Genomic DNA, 23,249 nt, shown 5'->3' on the forward strand with positions numbered 1-23,249 from the left:
CTTTGAACATAATGGCAGGGGTTGCTGAGCTTTGAAGTCCAACAACATCTGGAAAACACCATGTTTGATACTCCTGTATTAATTGATTGTGGGTGGGGGTGGAATTGTTTCCAGAGAAGCAATGTCAAATGAGATCACTCTGTTAAAACTAATTCTACCTCAGAGATGTCTGTCAATGGGGGGGGGGGGAAGCATCTAGGAAGATGCCTGAAGGAGACTGAAATAGAGTTATACCTCATTTCTGATCATGTAGGCACATATAAATTGTCTGCTGTATATCATGCCAGATATAAATTTTATGAGACAGTGCTGAGGAGCAAACTAGTTAACTATTCTTGTCAATTGATTGAAAGGAGTAAAAAAGAAGGCAATCCTGTAACAAAGCCTTAAACTTTTCTACATCTCATGGATGGAAGACAGGTATTCTATCTGCCAGTACTAGAGCCCCCTTTTCATCATAAAGGCAAGAGTAAAGCAGGACATTTTAATGTTCATCTTCTTAAGATGAGAAAAATTGATTGGCATGTTGTATGGTGTAGAGATAGCCACCATAATATTTCATTAGATGAAATATATATTGGTGGTATTTATTGTTATTAATTTGTTAATTTTGCTTATCCAAGGAAAAGTATACTTCTAGCTTTTATTCTAGTAAAATCTGCCTACAGACTGATTACACACACACACACACACATACATATACACATACAAACACATTTCCTCAGGCAAGGAGGTTCATTAACGCTGAAATAGAATTTGTAGCGATGTAATGTTCAAGTCAATTAGCCTGTTCTTTGCACACTGTGAACTACACACACTTGATCAATTCAGCATAAAAAGTATTAAAAGCAACTCTATTTTCATACTTGCATGAAAGTTACCTTTAAGTCAAGAAGAAATCATCAAAGTTAAATTTAAGCTAATAGTACAAGTGTTTGCTATCATCTGTCTTAATGTTTGCTGCCATCTGTCCTGTATATGTTTGCACTGTTGTATCGCCATCCCAAACATGTTAACTATTGGAAAAACTTGTCATAGTATCACATCTGCTTCTATCCTATATAGAGAAATGCAATTAATCTATGGTTTCTAAGTATCTTGCTAATAGCAGCAGACTGTTGGAAAAGAGACTGGGTGGAATAGGATGTGTATGCAGGCTCCGGCCTTGCCTGCAGTTGCCATGCAACCCCAAGAAGGTTCTGCATGACTGAAAGGATGTGGCAATCTGTTATATGGCTGCACTGAATGTGTGTGTGTGTGTGTGTATGTGTGCGCGCGCACACACGCATGCATCTGGGGAGAGGGGGAGCATCACTATTCAGTTTTTCAGGTCTATAAAGCAGCCCTAACTTACCTGCAAATGGGATCCTCTTTAACGAGGGTCCTGGTTGCACACGGGCCCCTTAGAGAACCCCCACCAGGTTGAAGGTGCTGGGCATGGCCCAGACCTTGTCTGTATGGCCCCACAATCACACCAGCCTGTTTGAGCCAATTAGTGCAGTTGGCGTGATTGGTGGAGGCCTATGTGGCTGAGGCACTTGCTTCGTGCTGCCGAACACCCGCCCTCCCGTCCTTATTTGTAGGTGTTGCTGCTTTGGCCTTGCTTCGGATATTGGTTGGTCGCCTGTTTTGGAAAGGGGCTGGGTAGGAATTTTTCCATTTGGCAAATTGGCAGTGTCCACTTGGTTTTCGCCTTCCCCCTTAGCAATCGTCACAATTGTGTAAGGTTTGACGGTTAGGCATTGGCTTAATGAAGTGTGTGGGAGGGGGGTGCGGCCATCACCTGCCCCTCCATGAATAAGGGTATTCCAGTAAAGGAATAAGGGGGTCCTGGATCTCGTCGGTAGTTCCCTTGAGGGGCTAGGGCCATGTCAGGACCACAGGAACCCCGGGGTGAGCTTCGTTGGTCTTCATCGATGTTGCTCCCTCGTTTGGTGTTTACCTTTTCACACTCCCTGTTAGGAGGGCAGGAGTCAGTGATAGTTTGTCAGTGCCTAAGGCAATACCGCTCACTTTGCTGTAACCAATATAGCTGTGGCCAAAATTTTGCCCATTAACTTAACAACTGACACTGACTACGTGTCAATGTGAAGTTATTTACTTGCGGAAGGGCTTGGGGGCCTTGGGGAGCAATAGACCATCAGACAGAAACGATGGTTTTGGGAAGCATACTTTGGTATAAGAGAGTTGAGAAGATAAAAAGTTAAATATAGTAAAAGTTTGGATACATTCCAGTGAAGAAATATGAAAGTGTTTATATACAGTGAGTATCTGGCCCTATTTCTGAAAATAAAATTTTTAAAAATTCTTTCCATATTTGTAGCTTATATGGGACAGTTTACATGTTACTTATGCTTGATGGCAACAGATTCATTGCTATGGAGCAACATGCATAAATAACTTGCTACTTTCTTTAAATTGTGCTGACTATAAGTCATAATACCACAATTAATTTAGCATTGATGTATGTGATACCGTGTTTCCTGATTTTAAGTTCTAAACTTATTTCTGGAATATTTGTACACTTAACTGAAAATCTACAAAGTTATATTTCTTGCTTTAAAAATCCATAAAGTACAGTGCAGCAAATATCACTATGGTTTACAATAACATTTAGATTTCACAGGTGATAAATAAAACACCATTTGTAATAGCATACTACATGTGCTGAGTCCACACGTGATGACAACACAAAACAGAAAAGCAGAAAATCATACTATGTAGCCTAAATTAATGTTGAAAAATAATAATTAAAGCCAGAGTAGCTATTTATTATTATAATTAGCAGACTATGTTCCTGGTACTAGCAATACTCATTTCAACACCTTTGAATGGTGTAGACTGCAAATACTCAAAAACAGGGGGAATGACATATTGTAGAATGGCGGCAGTAGAAGAAATATGTCCATCTATCTGTGGGTGTGCTGTAAATCACAGAACCTTATTTTGGAGGAAAATCTTTCATATGTCAAATCTTAGTACTTTAACTTTGAAAACAGGGAAATCGGGTGGCTGGTTATAAATTATTATTGCATTATTATTATAAATGGTGAACACATTGGGCACAAATCTAGCTGAGACCAACATTTCTATCTCCTATTAATTACCATAGGATCTCTACACATATCATAACTATTCTTGAAAGTGCTTAATGGTAGCTGGATTGGTTGCGAGTTTGGTTCTGGGGCCAATACAAGGTGCTCATATTAGTGTTTAAAGCCCTAAACAAATTAGGCCCAAAATATCTGAAATACCAGATCGTTCCCTGCAGACGCTCTTGTGGGTTAAGATCAATAGAGGGGCACTACTCTGTATTATTATTATTATTATTATTATTATTATTATTATTATTATTTCTTCAACTTAATCCCTGCCTGAAGGAGTCCATCTACAACAAAATGAATTTTAAGCCCACTGCCCTCAGTAGTGTTTGTTTTTTGAAGGGTGCAGGGGTTTGCGTGGCCAGGTGAAGACATCATCTGTGGCAGTTGTGGTATTGCCTCCCTATGAAGGTGCAGCTGGCACCTTTGTTATATAAGGAGGAAGTCATCTGCTCTCTCCTTAAGCACAATCACTTATGCTTGCTAGACAGTAAAGTCCCCTTTTTGTCCTCCTGCATGCTGTTCTGGGGGTTCTCTTGACCCTCCAGAATGGATCTGGGGGAGGTGTGGAGGAACACAAGGAGAACTCCTGTTGTACAAGTGGGGTCTCTTGCACTGGCTTCTCCTAGTGTGACGGATTGGTTGGGCCAAAGATACCTTTGTATGCTGAAGACACATCTCTCTACTCTGGCCTTTGACTCTTCAGACATATATTTTAGTACCCACCATATTCCTCTGTCTATAATTATTTTTGAACTATTATTTTTTTAAAAAAATATTGAATTATAAATTGCTGTAACCAACCCTGTAATGGTGAAGTATGGATAAGATTAATAAATAATTGTGCTTTCCTCTTCTCAAAATCTGCATTAGAGGGTGAAATGTTGAGAACTTTGTGCATAAAGTAAAGCCCTTGCTTTACTTTTTCATAAATAATAGTTCTCACACTTGTCCTAAATCTTTCATTCCTCTTTCCCCTGACTTTTCCACTGTTAATGAAGACTTCATATATGTAATAAAATCTAAAATTCTCAAATAAAGTATATTAGAATTGTTGGTTGTGGTTTAGGCCACTTTCTGTAATCAGACGACTAGTTGCAACGAAGGGTTCTTTGTAATGGTACTATCCTTGCCTTGTATTCCCCTCACAATGTTACTTCCAACACTTTTCTGTAGGATCTCCCAATCCTCCAGAGCAGAGTTTTAGAGGGTACAGGGGGTGGTAAGAAGAAGAGGAAATTTGCAAAAACTCGCCTGCAACAATAAAGTGCAGATCTGACCACTGTAAAGGTTCCTTTTTTTCAAACAAAAGAAGCTTCCTCTGCAAGCGAACTTTTTGAATCCAACCTGTTATTTACATACTGCAATCACATGATTAGAGCATTTTATCCTTAGATTAATTTTCTGAAATATATTCATAGATTCACTTGAGTCAGTGCTTACAGAAACAGAGTTTTGTGATTGGTGTTATCTGAAAAGATTCTGCAGAATTAATTCTGAAAAAAGGTGTGTGCCAATTCAAGACTAAAAATTGTACATTTTAAAGGGCCTGATTTTGAAGGGAAAAAATCAAAATATTTTTGATAATATTGCTTAATTTTAAAATGTTCTTATAAACTTGTTATGGTTCAGTATGCTGAAGAGTAGCATTTTTCAAAAGAATCCATTGACTGTGAAACGGTTAAGAAAATGTTAGTGATTGTTGTTGTATTATACAGTTCTGTCCTCACTTGACAGAGGTGTAGATGAATGCATATGGATGTTTCATATCATTCATAAAATTTCAATTGTTTGATGAGAACAATGGATTTCTACAAGAGCCATATCCATTTTTAAGGGTAAACATTCAATCATTCAATCCACATTGTAGGCTAAAGCACTGACGGCATTTTGCCATTCTGCAGTGTACTTAAGTGGCATTCATAAAAGGAGTGTTTTGCATATATTTGTGATTCACTGATATCTGAGCAATCTACTGATTTAGCGTGTTCTCCTTCCTGGAGAACATGTGTTGCGGTGGGGTCTGGCACGCCACCCCCTTGTTGCTGGGCAGGATCGTTTGGATAGCCATTAGCAAGGATTGGGTAGTTTCCTGTTTCTAGGGAAATTTTGATGTTGCCAATTAAGGGGAAGGGCTAAAAGGTTTTAAATGAAGATACGCAGCACTGACTGTTCTCTTTGCTGCGTGCATCGGAACACCTGCCTACCCTCCCTAGGTATTGGTCTTTGCATTGACCTTGCTATGCCTCTCATGGGGTTGTCTGCTTTTGGGGCAGGGGCCTGGTAGGAATTTTGTCCAGTTGGCTGATTGGCTGGTATCATCTGGTTTTTGCCTACTGCGTAGCAAATCGTCACAATTTGTAAGGTTGCGGTTAGGCATTGGTTAAAAAATTGGTTGGTGGAGGGGTATGGATTGGTGGTGCCTGCCCCTCCAATGCTGCTGCTGCAAGGGAATTCCATTAAAGAAATCTAGGGGCTTGCCATCCTTTCGTCCAAATCCCTGGTTGGGGCTTAGGCCGCGCAAGCTCCTGGGAGCATGCGGGGGAAGGTGAGGGTCTGGTGCCCGGCTCTATGCTCTCCCCAATATTGTTTTCCCCGACTGGCTTTTGCTGGAATCCTGAAGTCAGTCAGTTATGTGTGAATTGTGATTTATTTGGGGGTGGCTTGTGGGACCTCGACACGCAAAGTGGGGCAGTCCTGTACATATCCACTGAACAGCAGGTCCCAATGAGTTCAGTCTAAGATAATTAAGATAACGCCCAAGATCATTTTCTGTTTTTGATTACATTATTACATTAGGTAACTAATGCGTCTTGGTTGGTCTTCAACCTTTCTGTACATTTGAGTAGAGTAGATTTATATCTTCAGGATGATATGGCTTAGGACAAATGAAATGAGCTGGTTAATGTAAAATGATGATGATGCTTCAGGAAGCAATTACAGTGTTTATACGGGAGACAGAAAGAGTGGTCTGTTTTGGATCTGTGTGCCTTGGATTTATTTGGGCAGCCACGTATGTTTAGATGAACCATATTAGAGAACCTTTTTGTTGTTTTTAGATTCAAAGAGGAAGTATAACTCAATATTGCCAGTTTACATATCGTTTTATAAAGAACAGATAATGAAAGACAACATTCTATGAGATTCAATAATAAACCTCTTAACTCATCTTAGGGCAGTGCCTTTATTAGGCCAAAATGTCGCAGAGTAGTGTGCAAGCTTATGAGTTTTCCAGAAATCTTCATCAGGCTAGAGTAACAAAGCAAGAGGGTTGGGGGATGGGTAAGTGGCTGGTGATAAAGCCATGGATCTCAGACTGTGAAGACAGAATGTGAGAAGAGGCGACAGACATTATTCTGTGATATTTCGGCTGGCCTAATAATGGTATAGCCTTAAGATGGATTTTAAAATTCAGCATTGCTACCTTTTTTGTGTGACTTGAAAAATATCAAATTTAAGCAGTGGAATCCTAAACTGTGATCTTATATAACCTTTGCAGTTCTATTCTTTGACTGAATACTCCTTCCATTTTCTAGGAAAGGTGCCCGATTTGGTTTAAAGTTACTTTTAAAATTATCTTATTAAGACCTGCTGCGTTGGGGAGGGATCTATCTATCCATATATGTGACCTCCAGCTTTTAGGAATATATTCCTTGCTTATATCCCTTAAAACTTCCCAAACTCTGTCATGCTTATGCTTTGGGTCACGGCAAAATACTGGGAGCTACTGCAAATAAAATAGGGGTGAACAGCCTAGAGCTCAGGAACTGAAAGTAGCCCTCCATGCCTTTTTGCCTGGCCACACCACTTCCTCAGGACATGCCCTTCACCCCAGTCCTACTCCACATCCTCCTTGAGTCGGTTTGGCTGTGTGGAATGCATCCTTGAATTGGAATAATGCTTCCTGCCTGGTAGGGCTGGGTGATATATCAATATATTGTCCAAAACCAGTTTGAAGCCCACACCATGATATTCTTTGATCTAGCAGTATATCATGAATATCACATTGTGTGTGCTATGCAAAAGTCACAATGTGGGAAAAACTATGAGATTTTGATTCTTGCAGCCCCTGTTAACTCTGTTTGCTCAGCTCTTCCCTGCCTCTTGCAGCAGGGAGAGAATCACAAGAGCAGGCACCAGCAAAAATTAGGATGTGGGGGGAAACCGTTAAGCCTGCCAATGCCCCTACAAAGTTTCAGACATTGTGATATATCAGTATATCACGATGTTCAAAAACCAGATATCGCTCAGCCCTACTGCGTGGTTCATATATCTCTAGACAGAGTGTAGTGTTTGTGTAGCTAGAATGCAGCCTGCTGCTGAAAGGTAAGAGTTGCATTCATGGTTTCACCCTCTTTGACCCCATCCACCATTGGCATGTGGTCTCTGGAAAGTTTCCCTACAAGAGAATGTGGCCCACAGGTTGAAAAGGTTCCTGAAATAAAACAATAGTATCACTCTTGATAAAGTATTCTATATAGTGGACTTTATTTATTTTATAATAACTTTAAATGAGTTAAGAACAGTCAGCAACCACAAAGGTTACAATCCTACACACACACACACGACTAGGAGTATGTCCCATTGAACTCTGGGGGCTTATTTTTGAGTAGATGTGTATAGGATTGCACTGTAAGTGCACTTGACATAAGCAAATATTGCAAATAAAATAGCGAATGGGTACACAAAATCTGAGTACACAAAATACTCTGGCAGGAAAAACTCAAAGGAAAAGTAAGATTTATGTTGTGGGATACATTACATAGCACACCCTAGATGCCAAACATGTCTTAAATAATGTCTAGTTCACATCTTAAAAACAGAACCTTTTTCTTCCTAAACCTCTTCACTGATAGTCTGTACACAAAGGAGATCCATATATAAAGAAGGAAAGAGAAACTTGACATGCCATACTTCCAGCATGCTGCTAGCAGAACGTATGAACTGCGAAAAATTAAAATGGCCAACTAGAGAACTGTTTATTTGTAGCAGCAGCTTTAAATTGCATATGCTCTATTTTAAGACTGCTAAATGTATGGATTGGCACAAGCACATTGTGTGTAAGGTTCTCCATGCTCCTCAGGCAATCCAAATGGGAAGCAGCTTTCAAACATTAGGGAACCAAAGTGGCCCCACCATAATAAAAGGTTGCTTTCAGTGATATGGGGCAGCCCTAAATTATGCCCACAAAACACAGTGTATGTTTATGCTTATTTCTATAAGCATACTTAATTAAGTGTGGGATTGCACCTAATCTCAGTAGAAATGAGAGTTTCGAATTCAAGATAATTCATTTTCCTGTTGCACAAGACAAGCGTAGCTTCATATCTGAATTGTGATTAAAAGTTGGCAATAAATGAAGATAAATTGTACATAGTAAAGAGATAAGGCAGATCTTCTAATTTGTTGTTGTTTGGAGTAATTGCTTTAAAAATTCTTTTCTATTACATTGATTAAGATGTTTATCACTTCCAACAGCTGACAAACTGTCTGCTTTCCTTGTTCAATTAATCTGTACATTGTAGAATTAAACTGTAAGGTTTTAGAATATCAAACGATGCATTTATGTTTGGCATTTTTATAAACTTCAAGCTATTTAAATATAGACTTATTTATGAACCTCCTGACATGTCACCTTATTGTCATTATGTAGATAAATAGTAGTATAATATCCTGTCCTAATAATATAGCAATCGCATATCTGACACTATTTGAATACACTCATTAGCAAGACTGCACAAATGAACCCTGAGATTAAGTATAAATTGTGAAATGTATATGGATGTGCATGATGTGAACCAATGAACTGTGGCCTGAAATGATGTCACAAAATGCGCAGCATTAAGTGGAAGGTTAAACCTACTTGCATCTCGGTTCATTAAACGCAGTTAAAGTGCAAATTCCCTCATTCTGACAGTAGTAATCACAAGGGTTCACTTTCTGGTCACAGCGCTGACTTTTAAATCCCACAGAGCATCTGCAGAATTTCAGTAAAATACAGCTAAATAAATAAATATTCTGCCTTTTTTTGCCGAACATATTTTAAATGCATAGATAGTAGATAGATAGATATACACATTTGATGCTAAAAACGTACAAGGAGAAAATATGCTCAGCATATCTATCTATGCACTAATTCAAGTGGGTACAAAGAGCAGTTATAACATATACTATGTAATTAAAGATGCCAATCACCCCTCTATCATTTCCAGTTAAAACTCTGAAAACTGTCAAAAACCAAAAAAAAAGAAGACCTGGATCAGCAAAAAAATCATTACCACCACACTTGGTAAGAAAAGAAGATAAAATGGCACGAGGAATTGATTGGGTGTAAAAATGTTCTAATGATTGTCAGATACAGCAGCATACTCACAGACAGACGGGTATGTTTGTCTCTGGATCCAACTGACATATACCACCATTGTAGCAATAACCATCACATAATTGACAACTGGATGCAATCTTTCCATTTGTGCAGCTATAGGGGAAACATCATTACTGTTAGATACTATTACTGTTGAATGCAGATTCTAGAAACCAAAGTCACTACCAAGCCATGTTGTTTACATTGTCAGTTATTTGATTGTACAAGGTTGAAAACAAGATAATGCATAGGAAGGCCAAAAGCCCTTGGATAATAAATAAATATCCAAAGATAAGCAAATTGTTCATAACTGGATGGTCCTGACAGTTCCATAGTAAAACACATGCCAATTATCCTAATTGTGTGATATGAAAACAGCAGACTGACTTACTCATGCCCAGGTCCTTATTCTGAGATGAATGATTGAAAGATGTGAATTTATATCCAGGTAAGAACCAGAAGTCACTGATTAATATGTCACGTTTTTAGCAGGGAAGTGGAAGTACTAATGATTTTCATCCCTCCCATTCACACAGAGAGACACACACAATCTCCTGGGATATTTGTTCTTTTTGCCTTCTGGCTAGTTTTGAATCTCTGTGCTGATCGAAACAATTGGTATATATGTGTATTTTAAAATCTCATATATATGGCACCAACTCAAGTTCAAGTACATTTGAACCACTGACTTGATACACAAGTAGTCAGTCATACTGTGTGCCGCTATTTTGATACATGTTGATTAACTGTGCATGCATTGCATTGTTAAAATATTTTCCTCCTATTTAACTATTTATCATAATGTAGACTTACTTGCACATTATGTCATCGCTTTCCTTGTCCAGAATGCACTGCCCTCCATGGCATTTTATACATTTGTCTGTTTCACACTTTGGACCTTCATATCGTAGAGGACAGACACATTCTACATTGCCATCATCAGCAATGGTGCAGGATTCAGAATTAACACAATAATGATGGCAAACATCTGCAACGAATGAACATTTTATATACTACAAGTAATAAAAATGGGATATATTGTTAAACACAGCATCTTAATAGATTGATTATACCAACAGCTTCACTCGCAACACAAGGCAGTTCAATAAGTTAGCCAATGGTCTTTTTTCATTTATGACAAATAAGTCTTACCACTATTCCCTGAGTAAGCATTCAGTTTGGCTCACTGTGGTTGGCATGACCACAGAGTTCCATTGGAACTGCCTTTTCTATTACCTTTTTACCTGTTGGGCAGATGTGACAGGAATCACTAGGAATACCAACTATTTGATTCTCAGAAGATTGCTAAATGCACAGACCCTGTGTCTTCAATCTACAGATTTGGGTTTTCTTTGGACAAACATGGGTATCACTTCGGTGTCAAGTAAAGTCGTCTTCCATTAAGCTCCCAACTTATATACCTCATTAAACCCCTCCTTAATACAGGCCCATCCATAGAATTTGAAAACCCACTTAATATCTACCCATATTTTTGGCTGTCTCTGGCTAGTTGACACAGCTCCAACGATTTCCTCTACCTTCCATACTACTCTCAAGGATTGCCCTAACATTTTCCATTGCTACAGGATCAGCTATCAAGAGCTAGAATAGGGAAACTTTGCTTACATGGCAGTCGTCTTGAGTTTTAAAAACACAAGGCTATGCTCAAACCACTTGGCTTTCTCTTATAGACAAGGGTTTATTCTCTTCACTGTCTGTGAATGTGTTTATTATAATTGCTGTCCTGCATATATAATATATGGTAAATTTACATTAGTTACTGTGCATTTGGTTTGTATGGACTTTCTCTTATAATAAGTCATGCTTTTGTGTCAGTCTGTGAGTGTGTGTAGGTAAGGGGTGGCGTAGGTACACATTTAGGACAGTGTGCAGTGGTTTCCACACACAAGCTGAGGTATAGTGACTGGCCCAAGGTCACTCAGTGAGCTTCATGCTGGTGCAGAAATTTGAACCCTGGCCTCCCATCCTCACTGTATACCACACTGACGCTCTCTCTCAAAATTTTGATTTAAAATTTTGCTCCACTCCTATTTAAGGGCTAATACTACTGGCCTGCATTACAAGATTATTGTAAAATTACTCCAACAATGCATGAGGAACATACGAAGGCCATAATGGTGTTGTAAGTGTTGTTTATTATAATGAATAAGTGATAAGCTACATAAGCCTATTTGGAGGTAATTGTTCTCTACTATAAGCCACAAAGTCTAATATATATCTAGGCAACAACTGTTTACAATAAATAATTCTCAAATCCTTGGAAGCTTTAAATAAATAACACCCCTTCCTTCTCCTTACTTTTATTTGCTCATTAATGGATTTAGTTTATCTGAAATATGCTGTTATTTTAGACTATGTCAGCAGACATTCAAATCTGATAATCAACACACAGTGTAGCGAGTACCCTTAAATTTACATTTAAATGAATTCTTTTTAAAAAAATGATGTTTGCAGAAGCAGTCAACCGGAAACAATTTGTCTGGCTTTTCAGTAAGCCTAAAGTAAATATTTTTTTCTTAATCTGTGTGTCTGTCTGCATTGATTTATGTACTATATTGTTTTCAAATACCCAACTGAAGTTATTTTAGGATCCATAGAGTTTATTCAATACCAAGAAGAACAGAATCACCATTATTGCTGGGGGGTTTTCATTAAAAGCTTTGTATTTATTTAATAGTCTGCCTACTATAAATGTGCTCAATGAAAATTCTATTTAAGATGCATGTGATTTTCTTTCTTTTGCTGTTTGACAGATCTTGTTGTACAAATGAAATACTTTAGTATAATATAATAATTCATTGTATCAGAACTGTTCCAAGGTTTTCTTCTGGCTCTTCCAATTTTACAGTATTTGTAAGAAAAATTTAAATACTTCATGGCTTTGAATCTTTTTATTAGTTTACAACTTTGTTCTTGTGCTTTTATTAATGGTGCATGTTGTGATTTAAATATGGGCATAGCCAGGATTTTTGTTGCGGGGGGGGGGGGGGCAGAACCTCAGATTTGTATTGATTTTGATTGATTTACCGGTAGGTGGGCAGCTGTCCCCCCTAAATTATGGCTGTAACGAGTTACATGCCATGATGTGGATACAATTAAAAATATAAATAAGAGCCTCCTCTTTGAAGGTTTTGAAAACAATGCAAGGCACAGAAAGCACTTTCTCAGAGGGTGGCTCAAAAAACTCTGGAATGCTCTGTCCAGTGTGTGTTCATTCCTGGTTATTTTAGAAAGCTTTGCAAAGCTGGTTTCAGCAAGACTTTCGGGAGCTTTAAAATTGCACACAATAGCACTGGTTGCTATTTTGATTGTCTGATTAGGGTTACTTTTATTACAACGTAAATTTTAATTATACAGTTTTATTTTGCATGTTGGCTGCCTTGAAGTGTCTAGAAGAAGCTGTCATTTTTTAAAATAAAAAAAATGCAGTTGCTGCAGGTTGCTATTCGTGTTTTAAACTTGCAAAGCTTTAAGTTTCCTGCCTTATATTGATAATACTTACAATATTGGCATCTGTCACCAGTATATTCAGGATGACAATGGCAACGGGGCTGATTTCCAGCAGTGACGGTGCAGGTCCCCCCATTTTGGCAAAAATTATCACAAACTGTTTTGTTGCAGTTTGGACCTGTAAACCCCACTGTACAGCTGCATGTAGGCCTTCCTAGAAGACAGAAATTGAATTTGTAAAACTAGGTATGCATTTTTGACTGAAAAATATATAAGTGCAGTTAAGAAAAAAAAGTATGTTACAGACCAGTTATCATTCATGCCATGTACAACTAAACATTTTATAATTACTATTCAAATAAAGGAAACTTAAATTTAATAACATTAGCAGAAAGAATAACAGCAGATCCATAAGTGAAATGGAGGAACAATAAGTGATTTTGGCTACTGTTTCTGTTATGCAAATATAAAATTCTAAATTTTCTTCTTGAATTCATTTAACATTTAAGTGTTATGAAGTATGGTTGTGGTGTGTGTGTGTGTGTTTGCTGAACAGAATGCACAGGGCCTCAATGAGGCACTTCTTGATTAGGGATCTGGTGTCTTAAATGACAGCCAATTCATTTTAAATGTGAATTTCATTATTACAAAATAAGCAGCTGGAACTATGATACAATGTTGTAGTATCCCTACCCCCTAAGACAGCAGAGAAGGACCTATGGCCCACAGGTCTAATGAGGCACACTCGGCATCAGACGTTGGCCCACTAGGGGCAAACTACACTAACTAAATTACTCTGGTGGTATCACCAACCACAATACTGTAGAGGAGTCTGCCCCTTTTGGCACTTCTAGCTTGCTGGACTCAATGCCCTATTTGACTTACAGATAGGTAGCCGTGTTGGTCTGCCATAGTCAAAACAAAAATTTTTTTTCCTTCCAGTAGCACCTTAAAGACCAACTAAGTTAGTTCTTGGTATGAGCTTTCGTGTGCATGCACACATCTGAAGAAGTGTGCATGCACACGAAAGCTCATACCAAGAACTAACTTAGTTGGTCTTTAAGGTGCTACTGGAAGGAAAAAATTTTTTTGTTTTGACTATTTGACTTAGTGATTGTTTATATTCTTTCCTTTCTACCGAGTTTCCATTTATGCCCACTCTATCAATGATGTCATCCAAGACCAAGGTCTCCATCCATCTTGGTATGGAGGCTTCTAGCATTAGCATATACTGACTTATAAACAGTGTCTCCCTTCAAGGGATAAAAATGAGAGCTTTCTATAGAAATAAATGGAGACTTGTGCTGCAGTTTGGATTGGGAATCAGTGACTCCACCATTCCCTCACAAAAAGCCTTCTGCAAAATGTGAGGTTCCCCTGAGCCACCTCCTGCATCATGGGTGTTTCTGTTTTGGGCACACAGGTGTGATAACTGGTAACAAAATATAAGATTATAGCTTCAACATTCAATCCTATTCATGTGTACTTAGGAGTAAGTCTCATTCAGTTCAATGGTACTTACTCCCAGGTAACTCTGAGCTCCTACTTCTCCGTGATCCCCTTTGCCTCTCAGCTCCTCATACCACAACTGACCCCATTTAATAGAGCTCTGTCCTTTGAGGGATTTATATGTCCATGGGTTACCAAGGAGAGTAGGAGGCAGGACAGTCAACATCTGCACTCCCCCTATTTGTTACAAATATGTGGATCTAATCCTACATGCTAATGAGTTCAATAAATTCATTTCTACTGTTGTATTTTGGACACTAATTCTTGAAAAAGTAAAGTACATTTTTCATAAACTTTTGCTGTTGTTAGTATTGCAGCTTTAGGTTTTAATTATGTTTGTCAGAGCTACACTTTTAATTAACAGATGACATTTTCTCCGGTCAGTTATAATAGTTCAATACAACTGTCACAAATTTATACATTTTAATTAAAACTGCCCCAAACTCTACTTACATGTTGTCCACAGAGGAATTTACCAAAGGGCTTAACTGTAAGTAAACCACTAATGAATAAACCTAAGAGTTGCCGGTGAGATTTGTTTAACAAATTAACATTTGTGTCCAGATAATGAAGATCTATAATTTACAACATTGTGTAGCACAATTTTAACCCCCAGCACACTATGAATATTAACCTGCAATTTGCTTGTTTACTTGTTGTTATACCAAGTAATATGTCTGATCCACTGATCGACGGGTGCAGTATCATTTGTAGACCTCCCTGTTCTACCTGACATGAAATGGGAAAGGGCCCCTGAATTGCATTCCTGTCTCCAAAGGGGAGACCCTTTTAATTAAGCCTTGCTGCCGGTTTTGGGTGCTCTATACTCTATTCACAACATTTTTTTCTTGGGGCACATTGGAAGAAACCATAGATATGGAAGCTATTCCTGTGCATGTATATTCTTTTATCGGGATTATTTATTCCTGTATAATGCATGTGCATTTGGACATTCAAAATTGTGTATTTCATCAACTACTGAAACTTTTTTTAAAAAACAACCTTTCACTGAAAAATGGTAGAAATACTCACCAAGGACAGAAGCTACACAGGTTCCTCCATTTTGGCAATAGTTGTTACAGTGGTTAGTTTCACATCTTTCCCCTGAATAACTTGGCCAACAGTAACATCTTTGATCACCCTTTTCATTAATAACACACCTTCCTCCATTTTCACAAGTCAGCTTACATGTATCATCTGTACTTAAAGCATAAACATGCAGATCAAATTCCTATAAATGTTAATCCAGGCATTGAAAGAAAATGAATGCTAGAATGATGTGAATCATGTCAGCTATAAGCATTTCAGAAAACTTGCAAAAATGTGCATATTTGCCTTTACAAATAATGCATGTCAGCTACTTTTCACCTTGGCAAAAATATGCATTGATGCAACAGGAATGATTTTGTACATTAGTGCCTCCTAACACGGTTACATTTCCATATCCATAACATGATATGGCTGTAGGAAATAATATTTCTTGCTCTGATCTACGACGACTGAAATGAATGTGCAATCTCAGATTTTAGCAGAGAAGCACAAGTCAGAGTTAACACTTTTCAATTCTCCATGCATTTCATGCAATTTAGTAAGTTTTTTCTGAAGTTGTTACAGTTTTTGAAATGTTACAGGTTTTCAAAACTCATCCATTAGTTCAGGCACAGGCAAACTCGGCCCTCAGATGTTTTGGGACCAGTGGTCAAGGATGATAGGAGTTGTAGTTCCAAAACATCTGGAGGGCCAAGTTTGCCTATGCCTGCATTAGTTCTTAGACCTTTATATACAAAACCATAGGAACTGAAATTCTGCAAGGTTCTCCTGTTGGCCCTTTGCCAAAAAGGAGACAAATAAGTTAGCAGCTGTACATTCATAATCTTATTCACCTTTTCTTGAGTAAATTATAATACCCACCTAAAATGCTCAAATCACTGCATGTTCCATTAAACAATGACTTTCCTTCAGGACATACACAAGCGGCACCTGAAGGGTTGAGTAAACAGAGGAACTCGCAGGTAAACTCCAAACAAGGATTGAGTGCTGTTTGAAGAGGGAAGAAAATCAGAAATGCATAAATGGATTATTTCTGAAATAAAGAATAAACAAATATGCCAAGGCCTTAAATTAATTAAGAGTCATGCCCTGAACAAATCTCTATGAATCAACTTGTGCTTTATATAATTAGCAATGCATTTAATTCCAGAAATAGTATTTTTGTCAGAGAATATTTTCTAAAGCAATCTGCTGTTCTATTACTATTTTAATAAGTATTAATAACAGTAGTCAACTAATTAAGATTAATGTTCCTTTAAAATCCTGTGATGCAGAAAATAAGAAACTCCGATACAGAAAAATTACAGGTTGGAGAATTTTCTACTTAGAAAACAATCCAGTCAAAATAATTTTTAAGTGTATTGATTTCAACAGGAGGCATTAAAGCACATGACCGACAACACAATCATATACCTGTCTCTCCAGATTAAGTTCAATGGGACTTGCTTCTGAGTTGAGATGTTTAAGACTGCATTGTATCTCTCTTAATTATATAACTGGGCAACCATTGCATAAATAAAAACAAAGCTGAGGCCCCTAAACCTTGAGAAGTGGTCACATTTCAGCTGCATGGGCTGTGGTACTGAGGAGCATTAGCTTCGGTATTTTGCTGCATATATTTACTTAACTGTAGCATCATCCTAGACCCTTTTTCCTAATGCTTTAATATCTGTATTTTCCTCCTTTTGTGCACTCATCTCCATAGTTATCATGTGGTAGGGCTCAGCATAACACGTGAGGAATTATAATATTTGATAGCAGGCCATATAAATATATTAAGCTCTCCAACTGTGTTCTGTGCTTACAGAAGTAACTGCATCCAGTTTGAGAAGAATAATTTATATTTATTCCACAGTTCAATAGGTGTGCATCAATCACTCTATCTGTTACGTTTCAAGCACTTAGAAATATATTTATAATTAACTAAGAGTATGTTTTAAGACCCTAAATTGTGCATTATCTCTGCTTAATCAAGATCTAAAAGTCCCCAGTAGACTTTCCAGAATAAAAGAAACACTAAACCTAAGTGCTTTGGCTAGGTATCAAAATGGGCAATTAGTTTTCCCAACTTAAAATTCTTCTTTCAGTATAACTATTGGGAGTAATCTTCTTCACTTTATATGATATGCTGTGGTAAAATAAAAAAATGATGTATTCTTATGTCTGAAGTATTTATACAGAATAGATTTTTTTAGTTAACGGTGCTTTGTAAAATGAAAGACTTTTTAATTTAAAAGACAGTTTATTTTTAAAATATTTCAACAATTTTACTTGGAAAATACAATATAGTCAGTCCAAAGATAAGTTTATCTTAATTAATTTTTTTCCGCAGACATACCTGGCAACTGAATTATGACTATTACAAGATAACAAAGCCAATTAATTAGCAACATTAAAAGTGCACACCCAACTCTTTGCTGAATATCAATGCTCGATGGGGAGACCCAAAATCAGACAAACTGCATTGAGGAAAGAAGGCAGTTGGTCTTTTACTGCAAGTGTACTGGTTACCTTTAGTTTTTTCCCCATGAAATGCTTTCTACCCCAACCCCACCCCTTCTCTTCTCTTCCCCCTTTTCTCATCAACCATAATACACTTGGCTACCAGTATCCAGTGGATCCACTTATCCCCAGGATGCCAGAAAATAACTCACTTGAGTACACGTTGCCGGCATGTGTAACACCTATGAAGTTGCTTGTTCAGACCCAGAGACCTCCCCCTTAAATAAAGACACATTTGACTCAAATTTTAGTTTTGGTTTTTGGCAGAATTTAGGCCACAACTTTATTGATTACAGAAAAGTGAGTGGTTGCATAGGCTCTGGTTTGACTAGCTCCCTACACCCTTGCAGGTAGCGCTGACCCAGAGCTCTAAAATGGGTCAGCCAAGGGTGAACACCTGAGGCAGGTGAAAAGCCTGGGAGCAGACTCTCTTCACTCCCCAGATGCTCCCCTGGACTCAGGCACAGGCACAACCCCGTTTCAGGGGTTGACCAAACCAAGTTGAGTCCCTGGATTCCTTTAACGGAATACCCTTCACATAGGGATGGCGAGACCGTTCTCCCATCCCTATCACCTGAACCAGTGCCTATCCGCAACCTTACAAGTTGTGACGATTTGCTGCATGGCAGGTGAAACCCAAATGGCCACAGCCAATCAGCCAAGTGGGAAAATTCCTGCCGTGCCCCTGTCCTAATGACAGACAGCACACAACAGCATAGCAAGGTCAATCGCAAAAGGCCCTAAAATTAGGGACAGCTGGGCGGGTGTTCCGATGCACGAGCTGAAAGAGGAAGATCTGGGTCACTTGCATGGGTTTATATAGGTCCTTCAATCCTTTTAGACTGCAACCCCATTGGCCAGATTGAAACCCAGCATCAAGGAACATACCAACTAGGTGCTGTGGCTATCCAATAGACCCACCCACAACTAAGAGGTCAGTCTCCAGATCTCACTGCAACATGTGCCCTCTTTTAGGAAGGACACGATCTATCACTTGTTCTCATATATATATATTCCATATACAATGTCTTAAATTTATAAAGATCTTAAAATATTGTATTGAAAAGTAACAAAATATACTCACAGTATGTTTGTTTGTAGCGATGTGAAATCAAGGCACTTTTTGTCTTATCTGTCTCCGTATTTAGATATTCTACAGAGCCGTGACCAAATTTTTGTACTCTAAATGCACCATTTTTAGGTCCTGCTCCATATATATAATTTTCAAAAATATCAATTCTATGGGGATGGAGTAATCCTTGAAGAAGAAGAAATGTGCACATGTCAATTTAGATGCTATCATCTGATAACAACATATTGCTAGTTGATATAAGCAGAATTTGGCGTGCCCAAGCGATGAAGGATTTACATGATTTCCTTGCTAGAGATAGTCATGCATCAATCTGCTGCAGGATTCTGGAGGAATGTATCAGGAGACAAATACTGATTACAGTGGTACCTCTAGTTACGAACTTAATTTGTTCCGGAGCTCCGTTCTTAACCCGAAACTGTTCTTAACTAGAGGCGTGCTTTCGCTAATGGGGCCTCTTGCTGCTGCTGTGCCGCCGGCACACAATTTCCATTCTCATCCTGGGGCAAAATTCTCAACTCGAGGTAACTCTTCCAGGTTAGCAAAGTTTGTAACCTGAAGTGTTTGTAACCCGAGGCATTTGTAACTCGAGGTACCACTGTATTTGGAGTGCATCACAGCCCTCATCATAGAGTGCTTTCTTTGCCACTGTTAGGTTTGGCACAGATCTGGTGGATGGTTGAGCTTCTGGGAGGACCACTGTCCTTTGGGCAGGGGAACTCAAGACGTGTAGTATTCAAGCCTAAGGCTGCTAAGGACTTGTAAAGGTAGGTAGTGGGCGTTCTAGGGACTGTTCCTCTGAGATGTCCCCTTCACTCCATTCCTCTTCTTCCAGGTCTGCCAATTAGAATAGGTCTGTGGCCAGGAGAAGGAAGGGTGAGTGGGATTTGGGGATTCCCTGCAGCCCTGTCTCTTCAAAGTCAGAATAGATCAGGGAAAGGAAGAGGCCTGGCATCTCTAGCTTAGCCCCTGAGGGGCGCCTTAGATCTAAACAGTTTGTACTGAAGGAGTGGGAGAGGAGTACATCTCCCTTGCAAAGTGACTGCTTTGTTCAGGCAGGAGCAAAAAACTGATTGGGAGCTTCCCACTTTCCCAGGGAGTTTCTTTTTCTCCCTCATGACAAGAGCCACAGCCCAACCCCGTTATGCCAGGAGTAGATGTTCAAGTGTTACGTTCTAATAGTTTCAAAGACTCATAGATGTACAAATACCCAAGAATATCCTGTTCATATCACAAGCCCTGCACTAAAGAAGAATTTACGTTAGCCTAACTTTGTTTGTCTAAATTATAATTTGAAAACTTGTTTTTCAAGCACAACGACCAAATGCTGCAGACTTATCTATAAAACTAAACGTATTTGCATGGTGTAGTTTAACCAAAGAATCGGGTTTACTGCCTGTAGAATATAAATTACTTTGGGCAGAATCCACTGGATCCCATTTTGTGTTGCTGTCGATTGCAATAACCGTTTCCAAGACAGTAACTAATTTTAAAAAGATGAAATAAACTTTAAAGCAGTATTTTGATATACGTTGTGATTCATTTTAGGGTCTGTGGCCACTTGATTCAAATTATACATACCTTGCTTACTGGTCACACATATGACCAAATCAGATCCATCAAAAAGGACACTTCCAATTGCAGATAATTCAAAATCAGCCCAGAACAAGCGCTGACTGAAGAGATCAACTACAAGACCTGCAAAAAACAACATTTTTGTCAAAATAATTCTCTTGAAAAATAGTAAGAAAAGAAAAATAGCACATACTCGCTACATAGCAACAACACAAAGGGCAAACACCATTTTAGAAGTTTGCTTATAAGGTTAGGTTTTTTATATTTATATAAGCATGTGTCAGTAATTACTAAATTTTACACAGAGTAGAGCCATTGAAATTAATGGAGCTAACTTATCCATGTTCATTAATTTCAGTGGGCCCACTCTGTGCAAAACTTCATTGAATACTATCCAGTATTTTTACTCTGTGTCAGTCCTCATATCCAGTGCTGCGTAACACCATAAAGTGATCCAAAGAAGATCCAAACTACCTTTTGTATAACTTTTCAGCACAGGCTATGTGCGATTGAACAAAAATTCCTGGAACCAACTTTAGTTAATAAATTAGCTGAATCTTCTTGCATTATAACCTCCTGTTTGCAACAGATCATTTAATCTGCTTAGCAATTCTGATTTCACTTATTCAGCTATAATCATCCTGGAATTGGTATATATTTTCTGGATTAGGCTTGTGACTATAATGGGTATGACAACCATCTAGTGTAGACTTTGGTCAAACTTTGATAGAATGACATGCAAAGAACTGTAGTAGGAAGTTCTCGATCATTTCATTCATGCAATATGCTGCTGGTTGCTTACTGTGTGATCTCATGCATGTCCTTGAGTTCAATGGGACTCACTCCCAGTTAAATGTATAGAGGATTACAGTTCTAGGTTTATAAATGAGTATTGGAAGATATACTTTCTTTGACAGCAATATGTACTGTAATTGCTGCATTGTTGATTCATCCATGATAAGAGCACTTATATGGCCAGGTAAGAACAGTAGTAATCAATATTATTGACAATTCTACCACAGAAGAACACGTACAAGAAGCATATCAAATTATTTGGGCCTATTTTAATCTGGCTTATTCCAAGTTTTGGCACTGAACTATGTCTTATAGTAGAAGAAGTGGCAGAGTGGGACCTTGCTCATCCTACTCGATCTTTCAGTGGCTTTTAGTACCATCACCCCTTCTTCACCAACTCTCTGAGGTGGAGGCACATTATCACAGTGGTTCCACTCTTTCCTATGGGACTGGTTCCAGAAAATAGCACTGACTGACCACTTGAAAGCTGTGGTGCATGGTCCCTCAAAGATCTAGTCCCCCATGTTATTTAATATATATATATGAAACTGTTGGAAGTGGTCATAAAGAGATTTGGTGTGAGCTGTCACCAGTACATATGTTGATGACACCCAGCTCTATCTACTGGAATAATGTGAAACACTGCAGGTGCTTAATTGGTGCTTGGAGGCTGAACGAGAGCTAATAAACAGAATCCTTGATTCTTCTACCTCCCCCTATGCTATCCTGTCTGCAACTTGAGATTCACCAGGGAGACCATTTATTCCATCATCTAACAAATACGGTCTCTTAATAAGGCCTTTTTAGTGTTTGCACTCAGATTGTGGAGCACACTTCCCCATAGATTAGAACGGTGACAGCATTAGCTAGTTTTTGGTGTCAGGCGAAAATATTTATTTTGGGCTTTTACATAAACAACATTGGTCTTTGTATCAGAGTGTGACAACAAGGGGATCATGTATATTATTTTACAAAGTGATGCGCTTGCTAAATATTTTATGTTTGGTTTTATGTTGCTGCATTTTTGTCTTGTTGTGTGACCTGCCCTGAGATCATCTATTGATGAAAGTTAGGAATCAATTAATTAAAGAACATTCCCTTTTCCCCTTCTTGTTTTTTTCATTGGCTTGCTGCACTGCAGAGCTAAGGTCCCTTTGGATACTGCAAACCTCTATATATAATTCACACCAAAAAAAATTGGTGAGAAGCTACCTCTATTATTAATGTGTGTCTGCTAACATAGTGTTGATCCTATGCACATTTCTTCACAGTTTATAAATATTAGCATTTCTAAGACTGGGGTGGAAAACTTTTGTCCCTCCAGATGTTGCTGGACTGCAATTGCCACTGTCCCTGACCATTGGCCAGGCACACTGGGGGTGATGGGGCTGTAGTCAAACAATATCTGGAGGTCCACAGCTTCCAAGAACAATGATGAACTGTGCCTTATCAGCCTGTAGGCAATGACATTACAGTGAAATCTAATAGGCCATGGTTTAGTAAGGAATGATTAAATGATTACTTTGATGATCTGAGTCATGTTAAGAGCTGCAGATGGTAAAAACATTTGAACCATAAAATGGTTTAATTTCTTGCTGCTGCTGTAACAATTTGACATTTTATAAGAATGAAAGGGTTTTTTATTATTTCTACTGAGGTAATAAGCGTAAATCAAATACTGCAAGTTATATATAGCAACAAAAGATCTTCTGAAAGTACAAAATTGATCTTCCACCTGGAGAAAAAGAGGAAATTGTGAAAGGCTTAATTCTGGATAGGTGAAAGAGATACA

At 38.4% G+C, this 23,249-nt stretch overlaps 1 protein-coding gene across 5 annotated transcripts in view; it reads right to left on the reverse strand.

The window, feature by feature from the left end:
* The window catches only part of LRP1B (LDL receptor related protein 1B), a 748,913-nt gene that overhangs the window by 13,076 nt on the left and 712,588 nt on the right, over positions 1-23,249 (reverse strand). For 3 of the 5 annotated variants that reach the window (XM_053405851.1, XM_053405869.1, XM_053405841.1), the window contains 8 exons: positions 20,669-20,785; positions 19,082-19,255; positions 16,357-16,482; positions 15,478-15,642; positions 12,989-13,150; positions 10,279-10,453; positions 9,475-9,579; positions 8,965-9,078 (listed from right to left, as the gene is read on the reverse strand). In XM_053405851.1, coding sequence (XP_053261826.1) covers positions 8,965-9,078; positions 9,475-9,579; positions 10,279-10,453; positions 12,989-13,150; positions 15,478-15,642; positions 16,357-16,482; positions 19,082-19,255; positions 20,669-20,785 — 1,138 coding nt within the window. Of the gene's footprint in view, positions 1-8,964; positions 9,079-9,474; positions 9,580-10,278; positions 10,454-12,988; positions 13,151-15,477; positions 15,648-16,356; positions 16,483-19,081; positions 19,256-20,668; positions 20,786-23,249 lie in introns of those variants that run through there. The other 2 variants (XM_053405860.1, XM_053405878.1) reach the window with 2 other exon arrangements.

The sequence above is a fragment of the Podarcis raffonei genome, chromosome 1 (genome assembly GCF_027172205.1).
Source record: "Podarcis raffonei isolate rPodRaf1 chromosome 1, rPodRaf1.pri, whole genome shotgun sequence".
Taxonomy (NCBI): Eukaryota; Metazoa; Chordata; class Lepidosauria; order Squamata; family Lacertidae; genus Podarcis; species Podarcis raffonei.